At 48.4% G+C, this 24813-nt stretch overlaps 1 protein-coding gene across 9 annotated transcripts in view; it reads right to left on the reverse strand.

The window, feature by feature from the left end:
* The window catches only part of ZDHHC5 (zDHHC palmitoyltransferase 5), a 493091-nt gene that overhangs the window by 236402 nt on the left and 231876 nt on the right, over positions 1–24813 (reverse strand). For all 9 annotated transcript variants that reach the window (XM_085651402.1, XM_085651403.1, XM_085651397.1 and 6 more), the window contains exons 7-8: positions 14110–14201; positions 3540–3672 (exon numbers count right to left, since the gene is read on the reverse strand). In XM_085651402.1, the coding sequence (XP_085507528.1) occupies positions 3540–3672; positions 14110–14201 (225 nt within the window). The remainder of the gene's footprint in view (positions 1–3539; positions 3673–14109; positions 14202–24813) is intronic.

Below are 24813 nucleotides of genomic sequence, written 5' to 3' on the forward strand. Positions count from 1 at the left end.
GACGTCCTCTGCAACGGGAAATGCCAGGACGGCGCCGCTGGAAGGAATGGCATAAAGGGAGCCTGAGCATAGGCCTGAGGAACCCCCAAATTAAAGGCCATTGGACCCATGGGACCCGAAGGTGCTCCAGAGGGGTACATTGCTCTTGTAAAGACACCATACATGGCATTCAAGTAATGCTATGGGTCTTGACCCAGGCCAGGGAAAGGTGGGTAAGGGCCCGATAAAGGCTCAGGCTGAGGCATTACCAGACTCGGGCCAATCAGCGCCGACGGTGGAGCCAATGGAGTCAACTACTCATCAGGTACCGGAGCCTCTTCCACCGGAGCCGGAGAATGCGTCAGCGTCTGAGATGGAGCCGGAGAACGCTCCGGAGAAGCTGCAGGCGAAGCCTGGCGAACAGGTGAAGCCGGATTCGAAACCAAAGGAGAAGGAGAAACAGAGTCCTTTACGATACCAAGGAACTGGAGAAGTCTATTTCGGAGCCGTCTCCTTATCTGAACGGCGTCGAGAGCCGTGCCTCATCTTCTCATGCTTCTTTGATTTTAATGCATGACCAGACGTCGACTTCGAACCCGACCTTGACCTTGATCGCCTTCGACCTCTCTTCTCCTTCCTCATCTTCGCCATGAACAGCTTGGCCTCTCTCTCCTTTAAAGCCTTCGGGTTCATCTTATGGCAGCAAGGGCACCCCTCGACGTCGTGATCCGACGACAGGCACCAGACACAATCTTCGTGAGGATCCGTGATGGACATATGTCCTCCGTAATCTCTACAGGGCTTGAACCCTGACTTCCTCGACGACATCTTCAGGAAAGAAGCAAGATAAGACCAGAAACACAATCCAGAAATACTAAGTAACGAGACAAGTCCCAGAAAACAGTTAGCGTCGACGGCGCTGAAAAAAGGGAACGGACGTCATCACGCCGACGAGGCTCTCTTATGGCTCCAGTGACGTCAGCAGAGCTGCATGCGGAGCCATGCTATTGTGACGTCGTGTTAGTCAGCATGGAGACCTACGAAAAATTTCAAAATGTTGCTGGCGCAGGGGATATTCACAAGACGAGGAATCCACTGGCAAATGTATCCATCAGAACAGCCGTTCAGCAGCTAACAAGATGAAGACGCCCACTGACTTGGCCCCAGCCTTACTGGCCTGTCTCCCCTTCGAATCTACTCCTGCGGAATCCCGGTGTGTCCTGCAGCCAGCAACCTCAAAAACCCTGGAGAACCAACCTGCCTTCACTTCCAAAGACTGTTTCTAAAGACAATGGTCCCTAGCAGAAAATAAGTTATAACAAATAAATATAGTCTCAATTTAGTACTATATTATAGAAATCTGTCCAGCCGGACAGATATTGAATATGAAATCAATTCAATATTTACAGGAAGTAAACACGGAGCAGTTTAAATGGGACACAAGCCTGCATCCAACTTAGGCAAGAAAGACGTACAACAAAGTAAGGGGTTCAGGCAAGGGGAATGGTTTGTTTTCAACACATTTCTTATAGAAGAAACAGAATATACAAGAGACCATTACACAAAAATTAGAACATTTTCAAAAAGCGTATAGGGTGTACAAGGTGTCGACGGCGTATCGATGCCTTCTGAAAATGCTGGGATAATCTTCAGGACATTATAATAAGAATGCCTGTTCATTTAGAACTTTAATTGCCTGGGCCATTAGCCAGACTATTTAACTAATCAGCTGAGAAGACCTCCGGCGTGGGACCTTGAGTAATGATTGTCTCTGATGTGAGGGAGTTTGTGCCGGGCAGAAAACCGGTTAGGCAAGTATTCCAATGCGAGTTGACCCGGTTGTGCAGTCGTAGGCAGAGTTCTGGAGTCAATGCGTTGTAGGGAAGTTCCAAATTGAACGTATTCCAATGTTAAACGAGCCGCTTTTGCGGTCTCGAGACGAGATCCCAGTAAATGCATATCTGGTCTTCAGTCTGTTGCGACAGGTATGTTGTCGGGTGACCGCATTGAATCCAGAACTCTGCCTACGACTCCACAACCGGTTCAACTCGCACTGGTGCGGAACAATGTTGATGCAGTGCCGCTGGTGCCACCTGCTGGCACACGAGGATACTGCTGAAGAATTTCAGGGTCCAATCTGGCAGAACATTCAAAAGGTGAGGAAACTGCTGTTAGAAGTCTCTAGCAGATAAAATCCTCTGAGGGGAGCTTAGAGCAGCAGGGCGAGATGGGTCTTCATCCAAAGAAAAAGAGAAGGCAGGTGACTGACGATGGATCAGTACTCTTTTGCCTGAAGGGCATAAGGCATCCCAATTTCCACCCAGAATGGATTGGGAGTTTGAATTGGGGAGCCTGGGAGTCGAAATAGCCCCCCATGTTGATACAGAGATCTCCAAACCTTTTGGCATCAAATGTTTTGATATCTGTTCCTTGACATTGAGAGCCTCGACGATGAGTTTCTTTCCACGCACCTACAGATGTGGCACCATGAGAGGAAGAGAGGGTGGAATGGGGACTACTCCCATTTGAGGCAGAAGTGAACACAGCAGGTGACGTCCTGTGTCCCACTTCCTGTTTCTTAGACATAAGGCGAAACGCTTCCCTCTCCCTGAGCCTTCTGTATGACATTTTCTGACAAATTCCATGTATCTTGATGGAGTGGGAGTCAAGAAGACAAACCATAGACAGAGGTCATCATTTTCCCTTCATAATCTAGCCTTTTATCCAAAAGCATTGCTATAGTGGCTAAAAGCAACTGGTAGGTGAAACAACCAGGACATTTCAAGGGTTAAATAACTTTTCTGACAAAAAAGTTATAAAAATAAAGTTTTTAGATGCTTACGACAAGCTAAACCACCAAAAGAATTGATGCTAGTACCCAAAAGCTGCTTTTGGTAAAGTAGGATTTGGGGTCAGGATCTTTCTCACCCACTGAAAAATATAAACAAAACTGCCCGACACCCAGCTTGGCATGAGGGTTGCAGTGTCCTCCTCTTAGTTGCTTAAAAGAGCAAGGCCACACATTTTACTATGTGCAATGTCTTACATTGGAGCACCATTTCCTACCTTTATTTTACGAAAAGTATTAAGGTTTTCAGCCAAATATACTGTTCTCTTTGTATTTTGGACTATTGGTTAAAATATGTTAAATGCTGCCCTTTGGGGATATTTCCTACTTAATAGACTGAAAAACATGAACATTCTAACCCATCGTGTTCAGGTACCTCGTACACGTGCAGTATTCTACTTGTGCTGACTAGCAGAAAGAATATACGGGTAAACAATCCGAGCTGCCAAGAGTGGAGCACTGAAAAGCCAATCACCCGTACAGCAGGCTTGGTCAAGGAGCTCATAGGCACGGTGTCTTTCAGTGAAGGGGATGGTACATATACCCACTTTCGTACATTATTTCAGATGTAAAAAGGAGGACTGTAAAGTGCGAGTTACAAAGGCATAAATACAAAAACTATTTTTTCCTACACTGTTTAGTTTCAACCTCTCTAAAATTCAATTCTCCTCTAAACAACCTTACCACATACTGGGCTGCTACTCTGTCTCACCTTTGATCTTTTCAGCTCTGCTTGGATTCCATTGTCCATCAACTTGACAGTGATTTGACTATCAGAAATGTCTGGTCGTAGGAAAGGGGGCTGAACAACAACTGTCATTTCCTTCTTCCGCCTTCCCAGGTAGCTGCATAAAGAATAGTAGAAAACCAGTCAAATGCTACTGCAGACTCAGTCGGACCAGTTTCCACGACTGGGTGAGGCACACAGATTTCAGAATGCATGCATAAATAACCAGTAAAGAAGAAGTTACTTGTATATAACTAGAGCTCTCCAGAGGTGGCATCTTTACTAGATTTACATGCTTGAATCATTCCATGTCATTGAGCTAGGCAGTCCGGCAATAGCTTCAAAGCGGTCTAAGGGGTGTACACAGGGCACATTTAGTATTTACAAGCACCTCAGCTGAAAACTATCCAAATGCCAGAGTGTATTTCCTCTACGCACATTACTTCAAAACAAGGAATCTCCCAAAAATTACTGAACCAATGTTGTGATTCTTTAAACATGAAAGAAAACAAATCGCTGCTCATATTATAAAGTATCTCTTATACATTCTACCCCAATGGGTTTTCTAGCTCTGACTAGTCATGGCAATGACCAAAACCAAAAAATAAAGCCTAGCGCGGAGGTCTACCATGCAAATTCAGTAACATCCCAGAGGGCAAATGATAGTGTGTTGAAGTACATGTATCCTTGACCGATAAGGACAACACAAAGTTCATTCACGTCTAAATATTCTAATATCTGGCCATAAACAGCATCTACCGAAGAACACATTCATTAGACACGAATTGAACATTGTGCTTTCAAAATTAATGGGTCCTCACTTTAAACTATATGCAAGTCGATTCTGCAGTATTTATGATGGAACACATGTTTTCTGATAGCTGTTATTGCTAAGTGCAGTCAGTGAAACCCAGGCCTTATGTTCACACAAGCATAACACAGCTTTTTCATTAGAACAAAGTTGTAATGAGAACGCACCCTTCCTTTCTTTCAAAGGTAGTATCAAATTTTCATGTCAACTACACAATTTAGTTGCCAACCTTCTTACCAAAGCGTTCGACCCCAGCTGAAAGGGCTCTGCACCTGCTGGATGACAGAAGGGTGCTGAAATTCTATTTACACAAAACAAGAGAGATCAGACAAACGGACCCTCTATTCGTAAACTAAGGCCCGCTAAGGACTGCTCTTTTCACTTAAAAGTAGTTAATTTCTAAATGGATCATATGGTGAATGTCCTGGATGCTTCACTCCAGAGAAAATGCATGAAACCGTACTGCATCCAGAAGGGCTCAGACAGGAGCGTTTGAGAAGGAGTCAGGTCTGACTTCTGCACGTTTACAGTAAATTCCTATGAGGTCCACTGTCATCTGGAGGTGGATGACAACTCTCTAGGGTTAGCCTACCTTTAGCAGCCAGACGACGTACAAGAAGACTGGTAGGCCAAACTCCAAAGGTGTGCTGCAACCACCGCAATGACTGTTCAGAGAACCAGAGGAGCACTGACGAGGTCGAGGAAGCAGTGCGAAGTGAAAATGCAGCTTACTGTAAAGCACACGTAGAGCGTGTGGGACTGCATGACAGATGTGGAGATAAGTGTTCTGTGGTCCAGTCCACCATGCAGTCTCAAGGGCCACGGGCAAATGGAACATGGAATATCGTAAGCATCTTGAATTTGTCCTTTTCGGTTGCTGAGAGGGCAAAGATCTAAAACAGGACAAATGTTTCCGTCCTCCTTCAGCAAAAGCAAATAGCGAAATTAACACCCAGTTCCTAAGGGATCCTCGCAATAGCCCCTTCGGTCAAAAAGGCCAGCACTCCCGGACATACGATGGACAGATGACCCTCCATCAACCACTCAAAGCTGTGGAATATGTGGCTGCATAGCCCTGATAAACAAGGCCAGTATTAGGTGAAGTATCCAGGCCACTGGCATCCTGAAGCTCTTCATACCAGTTTTCATTGTCATACTGGAGAACATCTCAGTCATCATAGAAATTGTCGTTTGAATTGCTTGAATTTTTTTGCTGTTGTGGCTCTCCAGTGTGTGGGCTTCTGTATATAGTCAGGAATCTAAAATTCAGGATCTGGGGGTGCTACATAAATACTAGATTTAGGGGCGTTACAGGGGAGTGACAAGTGGGGATCAATGGGCCCCTTACCTGGGGTTTCTACACCCTCTATTATGCCACCCTCCTGTGGGAAGGATGGATAGGCCTAGCCCAGATTAGATAAGTCCACTTGAAGGTCTTGAAGGACGCGGAGGGTGTTGATCTGGAGGGTCATGGTGAGGGAGTCGTCTAGTATGATGCCGAGGTCAGTAGGGGCGGGGGGTTGCCGAGGGCAGTGGGCTACCAGGTGTTGTCCCAAACTGAGGGCGTGTGTCCAAGGACGAGGACTTCTGTCTTCTCCGTGCTTCACTTCACCTCCAGCACCTGAGAGGTGGAATTCGCCAAGGGGGCACACCTCCTATTTTCACTTTTCTCGTCGGTACTCCTGCCAAAAGTGGGGGTTTGAGACGGGGGTGCTATCTACTGCTAGCAGCAGAGGCTTGGATTGCATTACAAAGGTGGCAAGGCCTTTAAAGCTTCCCTCTCGCGCACTGAGCCTGCCTGGGGGAGGTGTGACATCTCCGCCAAGGATGGGCTTTGTTTCTGGCCTCAGAGAGTAAGGGCTCTCACCCCATGGGTCCACAAACATGTCTTGTGGTATCAGGCTGCCTAAAGCTAGTCAGAGACCACCACACCAGGGTTGGTAGGTTTTCAGGGGGCACCTTTGAGGAGTGGTTTGGTACCAAACACTCCTGGGTTTAGTGAAGTCAGCATGGTGGTGGGGAAGGAATATGCTATTTACCAGTATGCATCTGTTCTTGGCATGTAGAGCTGCAGAGTTGTACACTTAGCATAGATCGCCATCTGGTGTTGGGCCCGGATGTTTGCAGTTTGTTTTTGTTCTTTGGACAGTCTTTGGAAGTCACGAGTTCGGTGACTCCTCCTTCGGTCCGTACTGCGCATGGGCTTCGGCTCCATCCTCAGATTGTTTTTCGCCAACAGGGAAATGATGGAGCGTAGTAATAATAGTGAGAAACCCATGTGTGTTGTATCTAAATAAGATGGACTGGAACGGATACAGGTAGCCGGGGAGGCGGGTGGGCGTGTACAACTCTGCAGTTCTACATGCCAAGAACAGATGCATACTGGTAAGTAGCATATTCCGTTCAAAGCATATGAGCTGCAGATTGTACACTTAGCATAGATTATATAGCAGTACCCAACCTTAGCGGCGACCACCGATATCCGTTGCAGTGGTTTGAAAAAGTGTCTTTAGTACAGCCTGGCCCACACTAGCTTGTTGCTTGGAATGCACGTCTACACAGTAATGTTTTGTGAAGGTGTGCGGTGTTGACCATGTGGCTGCTTTGCAGATGTCATCCAAGGGTATGTTCCCTAGAAAAGCCATAGAAGCCCCTAACTTTCTAGTAGAGTGGGCTTTAGGTGGAACAGATAATGTTCTTTTTGCCTTTTGATAGCAAATTTGTATGCACTTTACAATCCACCTAGCTATCCCTGATTTAGAGATGGGGTTGCCTTTATGTGGTGGAGAGAAGGAAACAAACAATTGTTTAGTTTTCCTGAAAGGTTGTGTTCTCTGTATGTAGTACAGTAAAGCCCTCTTAACATCAAGTGTGTGTAGGGCCCTTTCCGCAACAGATTGAGGTTGCGAGACAAAGACAGGTAATTCCACCGATTGATTGAGATGGAAGGGGGAAATGACCTTGGGCAGAAACTTTGGATTTGTACGAAGTATCACTTTGCTGTGATGTATTTGTAAGAAGGGTTCCTGTATAGTGATCGCTTGTATTTCACCAACCCTTCTAAGGGAAGTGATAGCTACGAGGAAAGCTGTTTTCCAGGTGAGGAACTGTAGCTCACATTTATGCATTGGTTCGAAGGGCGGACCCATTAGCCTTGTAAGAACTACATTTAGATTCCATACAGGGGAAGGTGGTGCCCTGGGAGGAATTACTCGTTTTAAGGCCTTCCATAAAGGCTTTAATAGTGGGCACTCTGAACAGTGATAAATGCTGTCTGTTTTGTAGATAAGCAGCAATCGCTGCTAGGTGTAGGCGTATGGATGAATATGCCAGGTTACACCTGTGAAGATAGAGCAGATAGCATATGATGTGCTGTATGGATGCATCTAAAGGGTTGATTGTATTGTTACGGCAGTAAACCACAAATCTCTTCCACTTTGCGGCATAGCATGCTCGAGTGGTAGGACGTCTGGCTTCCTTGATAATGTTCATGCAATCAGGGGGAAGGTTAAGGTACCCAAATTCTAAGATTTCAGGAGCCAGATCGCAAGGTTGAGCTGAGCTGGGTCCGGGTGCCTGATTTCTCCATGGTTCTGAGTTAGGAGGCATGGGGACAGGTGCAGTTTTTGATGTGGTACCACCGAGAGCTCTAGTAGTGTGGTGTACCACGGCTGCCTGGCCCATGTTGGAGCTACCAGAATGAGTGTGAGGGAGTGCTGTTGTAGCTTCCTTACCACTAATTGAATTAGCGGGAGAGGTGGAAAGGCGTATGCAAATTTGCCTGACCAGTTCATCCATATCGCATTGCCTTTGGACAATGGGTGTGGGTATCTGGCGGCGAAGCTTGGGCATTTTTTGTTTTCGTGGGTGGCGAAGAGGTCTATCTGAGGATGCCCCCACTTTTGAAAGAATGGGCGAAGAACCTGTGGATGCAGTTCCCATTCGTGTAGTTGTTGCGTTTGTCTGCTGAGCAGATCTGCCATGGTGTTTTGTACGCCTGGAACATGCTGTGCCAGGAGAAAGATGTTTTGAGGAATTGCCCATCTCCATATGCTCTGGGCTAAGCGGGAGAGCTGGGGAGAGCGTGTCCCCCCCTGTTTTTGGATATAATACATTGCAGTCATATTGTCTGTGCGAATGAGGACTGCTTTGGCTGAAATCTGTTTTTGAAAGGATTTTAGGGCTAGAAAGATCGCCAAGAGCTCCAGATGGTTGATGTGGAGCGACTTTTGCTGTGGCGTCCATAGATCTTGCATTGTGAGGTGTAGGAGGTGCGCTCCCCAGCCGGAGAGCGATGCGTCCGCTGTTAGAATCACCTGAGGAACCGGGTCCAGGAACGGCCGCCCTTTGGAAAGGTTTGTGGTGTTCCACCATTGCAGAGAGTGTTGTGTGTATGGCCGTCCACCAACACCAGATCCGTCAGCTGTCCCTGGGCCTGGTTCCACTGTCGTGCTAGGCACTCTTGGAGTGGACGCATGTGGAGTCTTGCATGGGGCACTATGAAAATGCAAGATGCCATCATCCCTATGAGCTTCATAAACACTCTTGCTGGAAGAGAGTGTTGAGGAAGGAACGTTTGGCGCAAAGCTTGTATGCTTGCGATTCTGGCTGAGTTTGGATAGGCAATACCTTTGGAGGTGTTTATAGGAGGTGGGACTTTCGGTAGTTCACCGTGAAGCCTAGCTGGTGGAGCAGTTGAATGGTGCTGTTGGTATGTTGCACACATTGGTTGTAGGACGCGGCTTTTAAGAGCCAGTCGTCTCAGTAAGGGAAGACGTGAATATGTTGACGTCTGAGGTGTGCTGCTACAACTGCTAGGCATTTGGTAAACACCCGTGGTGCGGTGGTGACCCCGAAGGGGAGAACTGTGAACTGGTAATGTTGACCGTCCACCACAAACCTGAGGTACTTCCTGTGAGAAGGGTGTATTGGAATGTGAAGGTATGCGTCTTTCAGATCCAAGGTAGTGAAAAAGTCTCCCTGACAGAGGAGCGGGAGGACTTGTTGTAGGGTGACCATGTGGAAATGGTCTGAATGTATGTATGCATTTAGAGGCCGGAGGTCCAGAATGGGCCTTAGGGTCCCGTCTTTCTTCGGTATTAGGAAATACAGAGAGTAGACCCCTAGATTTTGCTGATTGACGGGGACCTGCTCTATAGCGTGTTTTTGGAGGAGGGAGAGCACCTCCTGTTTGAGCAGTGTGGAATGTTCTTGAGACATTGGACGGTGCCTTGGTGGGATATTGGGTGGGGTAGATGTTAGCTCGAGACAGTACACTGACCGAATAATTTGGGTCACCCATTTGTCCGATGTTATGGATTCCCATGCGTGGATAAAGTTTTGTAGTCTGCCCCCGACCGGAGTGGGATGGTCTGGGGGGAGCGGAGGGAAGTCATTGTGCGGGCGGGGTGGCAGAACGGGTGGTGTTAGTTTTGCCCCTGCCCTTATTGTTGTTGCCTCTGTAACCACCCCTTTGGTAGCCCTTTGAAAAGGTATTTTGAGGAGGGGACTTGTAGGAGGTAGAGGCGCTATCGGTGGAGTAGCCTCTGCCTGTGCTACGAAAGGATGAGCGTCGAAAGGAGCGTTTAGGGGTTTGTGATTGTAATGCCCCCATAGACTTTGCTGTGTCTGTGTCCTTTTTCATTTTTTCTAATGCTTCGTCTACCTTTGGCCCGAAGAGATTTTGTTGGTCAAAGGGGTGATTTAGTATGGATGCCTGGACTTCAGGCTTGAACCCTGAGATCCTGAGCCAGGCATGACGACGAAGCAGGACACTAGTATTTATGGCTCTAGAAGCAGTGTCGGCTGCATCGAGGGCACATTTAATGGAGGTGTTAGTAATTAGCTTACCCTCCTGTATCAGGTCATGAGCTTTGCGTTTGTGTTTTTCTGGGAGGTGCTGTATAAGAGCCTCAAGCTCATCGTAGTGTGCTCTGTCATAGCGCGCAAGCAGTGCTTGTGTATTTGCAATGCGCCAGATGTTTGCGGCTTGTGAGGCGGTGCGTTTGCCAGACGCGTCTAGAAGTTTGGATTCCTTATCTGGCGGTGGGGCCTCTCCTGAGGACTGGGAGTTAGACCGCTTTCTAGCTGTGGACACAACTAGGGAATCTAAGGGAGCAGGGCCCTTAATGTATGTAGGGTCTGTGGGTGCCGCCTTATACTTTTTTTCTATTCTAGGGTTTAAGACCCTGGCCCTGACAGGGTCTTTGAACACCTCTGCAGCATGCTTGGTGACACCCTTAAGCATGGGCAAGATAGCTGTGGACTTATCCTGAATATCAAATGTATCCAGTAAGAAGTCGTCTTCCACTGGTTCACTAAGCATTTCCACCCCATGGTAGTGTGCTGCTCTCTGCACTAAGTGGTGAAACCCTAATGAGTCCTCTGGGGGAGACGGCCTGGATGGGTATAGGTCGTCCTGAGGCACATCCGGTATGTCAGGGATTTGGTAATCTTCCCATGGGTCTGGGGTCCCCGGTGGAGTGGGGTCCATTGGGGCATCCGCCGGGTCATAATCTGGATCCCCGTAATCCGGATCTGGGGACGGGGTCGGGGAATGCTGAGGCAAGGGTGGCAGAGACCTGGGAGGGGGTGGAAGAGGTGGAGGAGGGGGAGGGGGAGGTAATGGGGAGGGCACTCTGAGAGGAGAAGTAGCAGAGTCCTTCCGCTTGGGCGGTGGAGGAGGAGCCGGTGTGTCAAGACGTCTTTTCTTGACAACTAAAGTCAATAGCCCAGTCTTTGGATCCTTAAATAAGGTCTTTTGTAAAGGATCTGGTGTAAAGAGGTCCAGTGGCACCGAATCGTCCGCTGGCGCCGATGTTTTCGGAGCCGAGGATTTTGATGGTTTCTCTGCGCCATGCCTTTTTGGAACCTCCGTTTTTTTCGGCGTCGAAGTAGTTTTCGGCGCCGGAGCGTCGGTGCCGAGGGATTTGTGTTTGTGTTTTGTCGGCACCGAGAGTCCAGGCTTCGGCACCGGTGGCTTCGGAGTCGAGCTGGGCGTTACTTTCTTCGGTGCCGGACGGTGTTTATCGGCACCAGGCGTCGGCTGGCTCGAGCCCGAGCTGCCGTGAGACTTGTGAGGCTTCGACACCGGGCCCGAAGGTGGGGTGATCGAAGCTGTGTGCTTGGTTTTACCCAGGCCTGCAGGCAAGGGTGTAACCTGAGTCTCTTTGGTTTTGGGCGCGGGGGTGGGAGGGGGTAGAGTACTCACGACCCTCTGCGCCGGTGTGATGTCCTCCACGTCGGAGTCGTCGGCCTCGGAAGCGCTGACGACGTCTTCCTCCTGCTCGGTGTGTTGTAGCCCCGAAGCTCCGGTGTCGTCTCCGAAGATGTCCGGTGGAGCCGCGGTCGATGAGTGCGCCATGGTGCGTCGAGCTCTTCGATCCCGGATGGTCTTTTTTGAGCGAAAAGACTTACAGGCGGGGCAGTCTCTAGCCTCGTGTTCTGGAGAGAGGCAAAGGTTACACACCTGATGGAGGTCGGTGTGGGGAAATTTAGACCCACATTTTGGGCACTTTTTGAACGGAGTCCTTTCCATCGGCCGGGACCGGAGTCGAGGAGGGCCCGAAGGCCGGTGCCGATGTGCGGAATGGAGAAAAGTGCCGCTTCGAGAGATGAAGATAGATGAAGAAACTCGAAGCACGAGGATTTTCCGTCGAGGCTGGAACCGTAGAAGTTCGAAGCCGGAGCACGAAGTATCACATCCGAGCCCGATGGCGGAAAAAAACAATCTGAGGATGGAGCCGAAGCCCATGCGCAGTACGGACCGAAGGAGGAGTCACCGAACTCGTGACTTCCAAAGACTGTCCAAAGAACAAAAACAAACTGCAAACATCCGGGCCCAACACCAGATGGCGATCTATGCTAAGTGTACTATCTGCAGCTCATATGCCTCGAACCTCAAGTTGTCGAGTTTGCAGTCCGTGTACTCTCGATGGCTTCCCTGGCATAAGATTAGACTTTAAAAAAGTGTAGAGATATATCTGCTCATGCAGATATGCCCACACCGGAGATATTGTGCACCCTGCCTTAGGGCTTCTAAGACCTGCGAGAGTGGTGACTTATCTATGCCTTAGGCAGTGCTGCTTGACATGGCACACAGGCAGCATGACAGGTCTACTTTGTCGTTTTTCTCTGCACCGAGGCATGCAGGCTGCAGTGGCAGTCTGCATGGCCTTGGTGTGGGGTCCCTAGGGGACCCTCTTAAGTACCAATTCCCTAGGTAACAGGGGTACCATTTACTAGGGACCTACGGGGTGGTTTGAAGTTCTGCCAATCGTGGTACAGTTTTAGGGAATGAGCATTTGGACGGGAGGTCTGGTTGGCAGGGACCCTGTGCACTTTCAATCAAAATGACATAATTTTCCAGGCAAATAGTGGGAAGGTAACCGTGTCAGAAGAGGCACTTTCTCAGAGTGACAGTGGAGGTAAAGCCTCCCCTCCACACCCCTAACCACTGAGTGGAGACAGCCCGCTGAAATAGAGCCAAGACTGTTTGCTAGAAACCAAGAGAAGTAATTAGAACTCTTCGAAGAGGGCCTAGGTTTTTTGCCTGAAACAACTTCTCTTGGGGTGGGGAACTGAGCTCAAAGAAGAGAAAGAAGCTGTAAGAGGATTCAAGTCAAATAAGTCACTTGCCAGGAAAAACGAAAGGCCATGGCTAGGTGGAAAAGACTGGAGTCTAGCAGTCAGAGAATTGCCCCTCAACTTGCCAGCTTTGCAGTGCTGAAGAAACTCTCCATTGAAAAGTTTTTCGATTTGCTCAGGAAAGTGTCGTTTTCCTAGGCCTCCGGTTTCAGGTGCAAAGCCTTAACCCATGCTCACCTGCACATAAAGCTCATGTTCTTGGCAATGGTTTAAATAAATTCTCGGGCCCAGCATAGCCTTGAAGTAGGAGGTACTATGGTCTATTGTGTGCTACAGACACTGCCTATAGCTCACCATGAAGACTTTGGCATTACCCTGTCTGAGACCTTCTTTCAGGTGACAAATTCTCTGCTCAGCCTATGAGTCCATTTAAACTGGACACTACCAGGAAACCGGGGTGCCCTGATAATTTTGCTTAGAAAGTACGGTTGGCTAAACAACAACAAAAAGTCTCTTTACTTCAACGCACCCATAACCATCTCGTTTTTTATTAGTCGGAAATGCCATTCATTTAATGCCCGATGCTTTTACATAGAGATGCACAATCAGCAAGTGTTTGCAGCGTTGGCCAAAACCAGAAATTCAGATTAGGAGCAATTCCTGTTTTTGATGCCTGTCACTATCCGAACTCTTCTCTGCATTGTATGAGCCCCTTATGCAGTTACTTAAAGCCAAGTGTCTGCTCATCGTAAGGGAAGAAGGCACCCAGGTTATTGGGTTGCATCACTAAACGTGATCAATTCTTGGCAATGGAGAAGCTGAGATGGTGAAGGATAGGACTCATTCATTCCCCTCCTGCTGTGCAAGGGTGGTAGTCTGCTCAAGTCCTCCCATTGGCAAATATAACAAGTGAGCATATTTAGTGCCATTAGTCCTGTTCCAGTGTCATTGTTACCAGTCAGTCTTTGTGTATGTTGGCGACACGAAAGCCTGAATGATTACAGAGAACACTTTGCATGCAAACAGAAGGCTATAGGAGACAACTGATGTAAAGTGATGAATAAAGTGACCTTTCATGTATGCTCACAAAAATAAAGAGTACATGTGCATAGAATCTGGAAAACTGAAGTGAAAAATTGGGTGAAAGTAAACACGAACCGCGGAGCAGGTGAACTGCAGATGACATGGCTAATGTTTCTCCAGCAGCCGTTGGTAAATGGATTCACACCACCTCTGAATTTACCGGTAACCTGTGTGGACAAGAAAAGAGAAAACCAAACAGTTATTAGTAAACCAAGGCAAGCTCCAAAGGCGTGAGACTAAACAATAAATATCGAGAGAGATGTGCACTAACTATGGGAATGCTTTTCTCTTGGACGTTATGCATGTCCATAACTATCCTGGGCAGTGGATTCCATTCCCTGTCGGAAACTAATCAGGGTTTAACTTATTCAAGAACTAGCCAACCCTAGTGACATTGACTAACTGTCCCAAACTGCATGGTCTATGCAGCCACGGTTTGTTAGTGCTCTTTGAGGCAATGTATCCTGGTCACTGCAGCATATATATGAACACAGAGAGCTTTCCTCAAGTTCCCATTCACTGCTTCACCAACCACATTAAGAGTGGGGTGATGGTGAGGATTCACAGGATTGCGCATTTGTCAATAAACATTTACATATGCTAGGCAAGCGGCTATACCAGAGGGATGGAGCACAGCGCTAACCATATGCAGATTCAACCAAGGTCTACTTGTCATCTGATGCAAAGCCGACTTGCACAGATGGTGTAGTAAAAGTGGCTCAAGTTAGAGAGGCAATTATTAAGGGATGGTTGTAGGAACTTATTTATAGGCAACAATGGGCAATACTCACTGCATATATAACATGAAAAGGTTTGGAACTGATTATAATATCTACTTGTCCGTAGGATAGGTTTTTTGTGTTTTTTTAAGCTTATAGTAGAAATGTTTATTCTACATGTCCTTGCGTTTATATGCATATAGTTATTCACCAGCGCTTTCACAGAACATTCCCTACTGTGAATACATTTTGATATGCTATTGGTACTATCCACCATCCACTACGGGTGGTTGTTTTAGATTACTGCTTGTTACTCTGTTTCAAGCTGCTCCCCGATGCTCCTCTTGATATTCTCTTTCTGACTGAAACTTGGCTAACTGAATCCTCCGGGCCAGCTATTGAATTAGCCATTCCCGCCGGTTTTAAAATCGCTCGTGCAGATAGGACAAAGGGGCGAGGAGGAGGTGTGGCAGTTGTTGTCAGAGAAGAATGGGAGTGCCGTTTCTCTGAACTTGTTGACTCCCCTGAAATTGAAGCCCTCGATTTCTGCATAAAAGTCTCCCCCCATTATTGTTTAGGTGGGATTGTATTCTATCGCCCTCCTGGCCCTTTAGGCTCTTTTCCCACGCTGCTGGACACATGGATTCTACCTCGAGCTGTGCGCTATTCTCACTTTCTGCTCCTTGGAGATTGTAATATCCATATGGATAACCCTGAGGGGAATGATACGCGTAACTTTCTTTCTCTATTGCATTCTGCCAAATTGGTCCAATATGTTTCCTCTCCCATCCATAGTGCTGGCCATACGCTTGATGTAGTCTGCTCTAGTTTGCCGGTGGTAGTGAATCCTCCGCTGCCTGTTACGTGGTCTGATCATTATTTGGTTCCATTTGCGTGGAATATCACCAAGGGTCTTCCTTCGTCTAGGCTTCGTGGTGCGACTCCCTACAGGGTTTCCCAGAACATTGACTCTGTATCTCTGTGCACCGCGTTAGCCGACAGTTTGCCACACCTTTCGGAAGATCTGAACCTGGCTTTGGGGCAGTTTAACGAGTGGATTGATAGGGCGGTTTGTGATCTCTCGCCTATGGTCAGACCTCGTCGCCCTAACATTCCATTGTCCAGCCCCTGGTTCACGCCTGTGCTTAAATCGCAGAAACAACAGTGCAAAAGGCTTGAAAGAAGATGGCGACAACATTACCATGTCACGGATAAGATGGAATTACAAAAAACCTCAAAAACTTTATTATGCGGCTATTACCGCGGCTAAAAGATGTTACTATTCGGACCGTATTGCTTTGTCTGGCAATAATGCCAAGGCATTGTTTAATATTGTAAAAAGTTTTGTCTCCCCTAAAGCTCTGACTAACGTGCACACACCCTCGTCTAGTTGTGAAGAGCTTTCGGATTTTTTTATGTCCAAAGTTAGATCTCTTCAACTGCTTTTTGACCTTCCAGCAGTTCAGACCTTGCATCCGTCTGTTGACTCCTAATCTCCCTCTTCATCTGAAATTTCTTTCGCCTTCTTTTCTGCTATATCTTGTGAGGAGTCTTTGGCTGCCTTGGCTACTCTAAAATCTGGTTCCCCGTTAGACCCTTGCCCTGCAAAAACTTTGGCTTGCACGGCCCATATCATTAATCCCCTGGTGAACCAGCTGATCAACACCTCTTTAGGGTCGGCCACGGTTCCTTCTTCATGGAAGCAGGCCATGCTGGTCCCTCTTATGAAAAAACCTACGCTTGATCCTCATACCCTTTCTAGCTACCGTCCCATTTCATTATTGCCTGGTGTTGCTAAAGTTTGTGAAAAACTTCTGAACAAACAACTCACGGCCTATATCGAACAACACGGCCTATTACACTCATCGCAATCGGGTTTTCGTGCCTCTTATAGCACTGAGTCTGCCTTAGTTGAAATCTCTGAGGCCATCCGGGAGTCATTAGATGCTGGGGGCAGGGCAATGTTGGTCCTTTTGGACCTCTCTGCCGCTTTGGATACCGTCCCCCATGCTCTCCTTCTGGCCCGACTTCACAAGCTCGGCATCATCGGCACCGCATGGAAGTGGTTTAAGTCCTTTCTCACCGGTAGAACTCAGCAAGTGTGTATCCCCCCTTTTACTTCTACTATCCAAGATGTTCTCACGGGGTCCCTCAGGGTTCCACACTAAGTCCGCTGTTGTTTAATCTTTACATGACCCCGCTTATTCAGCTTGCAGAGGACTTTGGTGCTAAAGTGGTAGCGTACGCTGATGACACCCAGCTTTTGTTTACTTTGAAAAAGCATGAGTCCTGTACTGACCACGTTAGATCTTGTTTGTCTGCGGTGCTCAACTGGTTCAATTCGGCCCAGTTGAAATGTAATGAAAATAAAACAGAGATATTGTTTTTCGGGGACTTCCCTCCTGGGTTCCTCCATACCTGTTGGCCAGTCGACGTTTCACCTCCTTTTCCATCAGGTCTCCCTGTGAAGAATCTGGGGATCTGGTTTGAAGAAAAACTTAGTTTTCATAATCAAATCAGTAAACTGACTGGTACTTGCTTTGGCATTTTAAAGATGCTCAAGAAATCTTTGCCCTTGCTGCCCCTTGCCACTAAAGAAACGGTAATCCGGGCCTTGGTCACCTCCCGCCTTGACTACGCCAATGCCTTATATGTTGGTCTCCCTGGTTATCTTATTGATAAATTGCAGGTGGTGCAGAATGCCGCAGCGCGGTTGCTGTTGGATTTACCCAAGCACACCAGCGTCAGACATCATCTTCGTAGGTTACATTGGCTGCCACTAAAAGCTAGAGTTCTTTTCAAGGCCTTGGTGACAGCCCATGCAGCACTCTACGAACACGGCCCTCAGTACCTGAGGAAACGTTTTTCGTTTTACGTTCCGGGCAGACACCTTCGATACTCGAATGTGTGTTTGATGTCTGTGCCCAAAATCCGTTTGACAAGAAAAGGTGGTAGCTCCTCATCTTATCTGGCGGCTAGGTCTTGGAACTCCCTTCCTTTGGAACTCTGCAGCCTTCAAAATCCCATCCTATTCAGTAAACAACTCAAAACCTTCTTATTCTATTAGTTTTTCTTTTTCCCCTCTTCATTTCTCTTGCTGGTACCGCGCCGGGACACTCCTCCGAGTAGCTGTGCGCGTTATAAATCCCTAATACAATACAATACAAGGGGGGTGGGGGGAGGAAGGCAAGGGGGGGGTGGGGGGAGGAAGGCAAGGGGGGGGAGGAAGGCATGGGGGGAGGGAGGGGGAGGAAGGCAAGGGGGAGGAGGAAGGCAAGGGGGGAGGAGGAGGAGGGGGAGGAAGGCACGGGAGGAGGAGGAGGGGGAGGAAGGCACGGGAGGAGGAGGGGGAGGAAGGCACGGGAGGAGGAGGGGGAGGAAGGCAAGGGAGGAGGAGGGGGAGGAAGGCAAGGGAGGAGGAGGGGGAGGAAGGCAAGGGAGGGGGAGGAAGGCAAGGGAGGAGGAGGGGGAGGAAGGCAAGGGAGGAGGAGGGGGAGGAAGGCAAGGGAGGAGGAGGGGGAGGAAGGCAAGGGAGGAGGAGGAAGGCAAGGGAGGAGGAGGAAGGCAAGGGAGGAGGAGGAAGGCAAGGGAGGAGGAGGAAGGCAAGGGAGGAGGAGGAAGGCAAGGGAGGAGGAGGAAGGCAAGGGAGGAGGAGGAGGAGGAAGGCAAGGGAGGAGGAGGAGGAGGAAGGCAAGGGAGGAGGAGGAAGAAGGGAGGAGGAGGAAGGCAAGGGAGGAGGAGGAGGAAGGGAGGAGGAGGAGGAAGGGAGGAGGAGGAGGAAGGCAAGGAAGGAGGAAGGGGAGGAAGAGGAGGAAGGAGAAGAGGAAGAGGAGAAAGGGAAAGGGAAGGGGGACTGCCGACTTCGAGCATGACCTCTGATTCTGCCCCTGTAGCTCTTATACAGGGTGTTCTGTTGCTGCTGTTGGGGCTGCCTGTAGTCCCGAAAGGACGACCTGCCAAATCCCCTGTACCTCATAAAAGAACCCCTAGGTTGTGACTGCAGACCCAGAGATTTGGCCGTGGCTTACTTTCTTTAAATCTCTCTAATGCAGCATCAGCCTTTTTACCAAAAAGCCCAGAACCGTCAAAAGGCAGGTCCAGAACAGTTGCCTGCACATCAGGGGAGAACTCAGATGATTTTAGCCACGCACTCCTCCTTGTGGCAACTGAAGAGCCCATAATTCTGGCGACAGAGTCCGCAGTATCCAGGCCACTATGTATAACCTGATGTGCAACCGCCCGAGTGTCTGATAGCACCTCATTAAAGTTCTGTCTGTCCTCCTCTGATAACTTAGGGGCCAGTTGTTTAGCGGAATCCATGAGAGCATGGATATAACGGCCCAAAAGACAGGTGGCATTCGTCGATTTTAAGGCCATACTGGCCGAGGAGAAGACTTTCTTGGCTGATTGGTCAAGTTTTTTAGCATCCCTGTCACTAGGGACCTGAGTAAAGGCACCTGAAGACCTCTTAGAACAAGCAGCCTGAAACACCAGACTTTCCGGAGAAGGATGGGAAGTAAGAGTCTGGATCTCCTGGAACCGCCCTGTACCTTCTAGCCACAGTTTTAGAGACCACAGGAGCTGAAAAGGGCTTTCGCCATACCTCTATGACTGGTTCAGTGATGGCCTCATTAAATGGGAGTAAGGGCTCTGACACAGTGGAGAGAGAATGTAAAACCTCAGTGAGGATGTTTGGCTTAAATTCAGCAGTTGGTAGCTGTAGATCCAAAAGCTCAGCTGCTTTTCTGATAACCGTGTGGTAAGGGGCCACATCTTTAGAGGGAGTATCTGCTGGAGGAGTAATCTCCCACTCTGATGATAAATCCAGGCCACTAGCCTCTTTCAACTCTTCAAACAAATCATCAGACTCCATAAGCTCACCCTCTTCCATCTCCTCAAACCGGTACCTTCCAGGACTCTTTGAGCATCTCTCCTGGACCTAATCCTCACAACCGGCGCCGGCGCCCGGAGCCGGCGTCGAACACGGATCCAGAGGAGCAACCGGAGTCAAACAAGGTCGAGCTGGAGCCAGTGAAGATGGACATCGACGCCGCTTCCTCGGCGCCAGGAAATGCCAAGACGGCGTCGCCGGGAAAAAAGGCATAAATGGAACCTGAGCGTAGGCTTGAGGAACCCCCAAATTGAAAGCCATTGGACCCATGGGACCCAAAGGTGCTCCAGAGGGGTACATCGCTCTAGTGAAGACTCCATACATCACATTCAAATAATGCGATGGATCTTGGCCTGGAAAGGGGGGATATGGCTCAGACTGAGGCATACGTAGAAATGGGTGGTGAGCGCACTCGTTTTTGAATAGTAGAGCTAAGTTTTAGCGATAAGCGTGCAACATTGCCATATGCTTGCGTGGCACGTGGTATGAATGAGGGGGGTGGCCTAGTGTGGAATTAACTAGGACTGCAATGTGCACTGCTGTGAGGTTGTTTCAATCATTTAATACATTTCACATCCAATTTACAGTGATCATATTCAATTTTTTCATATAAGTTTCTATGATTCCACAATATACATCATCCAATGTGTATACACTTGTACATAAATGTTAAACAAAAATAGCAAATCAAATAACATTACAAGCACCCAATGCATTTCGGGACATTTGTGGTCCCTTCGTCAGGGGTGAACTGTTGAAAAAGAAAGGAGAAGATATCAAAATCTGCACGTTGCGTGATCATTAAATGGTAATTTAAACTTAAGGTGAGGTATACGATACCTTTTAGAATTTGATTCGAAATTCGCTAGTATTACGTGTTCATTCTCTGAAGAAAAAAGTTGGAAATAAAAGTTGAGGAGAACTAATCTCTCTTATGATTTGTTATTCAGATCAAAATGCAAAAAAAAACAAATTCGTACCTGGTCTTTGTGTATGGTTCTATGTGTTTCATGTTGCGACCAAATTAGAGTCTGCGGAAATAAGAACTGAGTTTTAGCTGTGCTGTGTGGAAAGTAACAATGGTGAACGCTGTTGTTTAGAGCGAAGCTCACCTTGATTAAAAAAAGTTCAGATGGCGATGAAGCCGTTTGACGTAAGGAGAACCAGGACCGGAGTTAATGCGAACCAAGGATCGAGAAGAATCTGAAAATAAAAGGATGAGACCTTGTACTTCAGTTGAGTGTGAAGGTTGAAGCCCGTAATAAAAAGATAGAGACAGGTGGGGAGATTTGCTTACCGAATCGGGAAAGATTAGTAATGATGTAAGCTTCCACGAGCGCACTCGACCGCGGTTTGCTGCTCGTCAGTTTCAAAGAAGTTTATCGTCACGCCGTAGGCGTAAACACTAAAAAAAGACTGAAAGAAACTTTTTTTGAAGAAAGACTCGATTTCTGCCTGCAGTGGGGCGGAAATACGAAATCCTGATTGGTGTTTTTCAAAGTATGCACCATAAATAATTTCCGATTATGAGACTGGGTAAAATATTCGAAACGTGTGAATATTCCAGATGATTCCCGAAAATAAAAAAATAAAAAATATATAGGACACACCGAGCTAATCTAATGTGAGGAGGACCTTCTCAATAAAGTTATGGAAAAAACGAAGACAAAAACCCGAGGACATTTATGTACAAGTGTATACACATTGAATGATGTATATTGTGGAATCATAGAAACTTACATGAAAAAATTGAATATGATCACTGTAAATTGGATGTGAAATGTATTAAATGATTGAAACAACCTCACAGCAGTGCACATTGCAGTCCTAGTTAATTCCACACTAGGCCACCCCCCTCAGACTGAGGCATAACCAGACTCTGGCCAATCGGCGCAGACGGTGGAGCCAGCGGAGTCGAAGACTCATCAGGAGCCGGATCTTCTTCAACTGGAGCAGGAGAATGAGCCGGCGTCGGAGATGGAGCCGGAGCCGGAGAATGCTCCGGTGAAGCCGCAGGCGAGGTCAGCCCAACAGGAGAGGCAGGAATAAAGACAGGAGAAGGAGACACAAAGTCCTTACGACGTTGAGTAGGCGAAGTCGATTCTTTATCTGAACGGTGTCGAGAACCATGCCTCTTCTTTTTGTGCTTCTTGGACTTTGAAGCATGCCCCGACGTCGACTTCGACTCCGACCTTTACCTCGATCTGGATCGTCTTCGACCTCTCTTCTTTTTTCATTCAAGCAATAAACAACTTGGCTTCTTTTTCTTTTAAAGCTTTACTACTCATCTTTCGACAGCAAGAGCATCCCTCGACGTCGACGTCGTAATACGACGACAGGCACCAGACAGTCCTCGTGCGGATCCGTGACGCACTCCCTGCACGGCTTGAATCCGGACTTCTTTGTCAACATCTTTAACAGGAAGCAAGAAGAGAGACACCAGCAGCAAAAGAAAGTAACTAGCCAAGGTTACAGAGAGTCGCAGAAAACCGTTAGCGTCGACGGCACGGAAAAAAGGGAACCGACGTTATCACGCTGACGAGGTCTTCTTATGGATCCAGTGACGTCAGCGGAGCCGCACTTCTGTGACATCGTCCTCGTGGAGAGCTACAAAAGTTTCCGAATGTTGCTGGCGCAGGGGATATTCACAAGGTGAGGAATCCACTGGCAGATGTATCAATCAGAAAAGGCCCCCAAGGGCTGCAGTACTTATTGTGCCACCCTAGGAGGTCCTGTACCACTACACTCCCACACTGCATTTGCAGGCTGCGTGTTCTGGTGCAGAACAAAGTGAAGATTGGTTATGGCACACATCCCTGTGTGCCATGCCTACAACCCATTGCCCTGGCATAGATCAGTCACCCCTCTAGCTGGGTGCACTAGACCAGTGGTGAGGGTATAGGTGCATGAGCCCTGTATCCCTACAGTGCCCAAGTCCATTCCTGAGCCCTGTAAGTCCACTATTGCCATTAAGAGTATATGGTGCTGGGAGTTTGTCATTACGAACTCCACAGCACCATAATGGCTACACTGAAAACTGAGAAGTTTGGTATCAAACTTCTCAGCACATTAAACCCACACTGTGTGCATTTTAAATTAAATTCCATACTGGCATCAGAGGGCATCTTAGAGAGGCCCCCTGAAAACTAACCCACCTCTAGTGTCCTGGCTGAGTGGCTGCTGTGAGCTGCCACCACCAGGAATGTGTCTGGACCCCTGAGTCGAGAGCGTGCTGCTCTCTGGGGCCTGAAACAATTCACATCCTGGGACGAGGTGCCAAGCCTCCTCCCCAGGATGGGCAGGGTTCACAAAGGGGAAGCTTCAAAGGCTTGACGCCTTTGTGAGCTTCCCCAGGCCAATTGCTGCTTTCAGCAACTGGTCCCCACTGGTTCTGACCCCACTTTGGGCGGGAGAACCGGCGAGAAAAAGGAAGAGGCCCACCTCTGTCAACTCCACCCCTCAGGTGGGAGTGGTGAAGCACACCTCTCAGTCCGCGCCATCTTGACGATGGGGGGAACTCAGCCAACCACGGACAGGCACATGACCCCCCTCCCACTGAAGGGTGGCATAATAGGGGGTGTACCCACCCCAGGGAAGGGACCCATTGGTCCCTGCATTTTACCCACCTGTAACGCCCCTAAATCTGGTATTTAGGGGCACCCCTGAACATCGCTTTCTCAGATCCAGACAAGAAAACAAGAAAACGGACGGAACAGCCGTGCAGCAGCTAACAAGAGGAAGACGCCCACTGACTTGGTCCGAGCCCTACCAGCCTGTCTCCCCCTCATACCTGCTCCTACGAAATCCCGGTGTATCCTGCAGCCAGCAACCTCAAAAACCCCGGAGGACCTGCCTGCTTCATTTATTTATGTTATAGTTTTATAGAGTGCGAACCAGACCCGTGAGGGTATCAGAGCGCTTGACAGGATTGGGGGGGGGAGGGGGGGGGAGAAGGAGGAATAAGTATGGGAGGGATCAGATTGGGAGAGCTAGGGATACAGGAGGAGCATGCAGTTTAAAGTCCAAGCTACATGAGGGAGAAAATTAAAGCAAGCAGATAAAAAAACTACAAAAAAGTTTCCATATACACTAGGTGCTCCACATCCGAGGTCGAAGCTACATGTGGGATAAAAAATTAGAGCGGGTAGTTATAATATACAAGAGGACTGCTTCTCCTGTGAAAATAGGATTTGTTCAACTGCAACCTCTGGCAGCAGCCGGAAACCGCGAATCCGCCCCACTCTGCACCAGTCGTCCACGGCCTGAGCGGGCAAACACCACGAGGTGGTCACCCCGGCGATCCTGAACTGAGATCCGGCGACCCCTGACCTGCCTCAAGCCTCCAGCCAACACCTGCAGCCTAAATCCAGAAGGCCCCCCTAACCGTGACCAGGAACCGGTAAGAAGATCCGACCCCAAAAGGCACCCCTGCACCCGACACCCCACGGCCTTGTGTGCCCAAACCGATGGTGCCTAACCAACCCCTAACTTCCCAACTTACCTCTCGAAGTGGTGGTCGCACCCAGAAGAACAAGTTACTTACCTTCGGTAATAATATATCTGTAAGAAACATTAGTTAGTTAGATTCATTACCTTAAGAATATCCCCAGGCGTCAGCTTGGATCCGGAAAGATTTGTCAGCAATACCCTTGCGCGTCGCTAGGCGTCATCTGCGGGTTCGTCGTCGGCATCGTGAGTACTTCGAAGCCGTCCTCGCGCGCTGACGTCAGTTCTTGTACATAGCTTTCCGCGCCAGGAACGCAGAGCCATGCAAGAGACCGACACTGGTGCCATGAATCTAGGACCCTGAAAGGGATGACCTTAACCCTAGATGTCAGTTCGCAGATGTTTCTTACAGATCTATCGTTATCGAATGCAAGTAACTTGTTCATCTGAAAGAAACACGTTAGCTAGATTCCTTACCTTAGAATAGATACCCCAGCAATACCAACACCGGTGGAGGGTCTGCGAACCAAGATCACACCAGGAAGTCCTGGAAAACGCAACGGCCAAAGAAGCCCTCTCTCCGGACTTGGCTGTCCAGGCAATAATGCTTGGCAAACGTGTGCAGCGAGGCCCACGTTGCTGCCTGACAAATGTCCTGCAGAGGGATTCCCCGTCCCAGGGCAGTAGTAGCCGCTGTGGCCCGAGTGGAATGGGTCCTCAGCC

The sequence above is a fragment of the Triturus cristatus genome, chromosome 4_1 (assembly GCF_964204655.1).
Source record: "Triturus cristatus chromosome 4_1, aTriCri1.1, whole genome shotgun sequence".
NCBI lineage: Eukaryota > Metazoa > Chordata > Amphibia > Caudata > Salamandridae > Triturus > Triturus cristatus.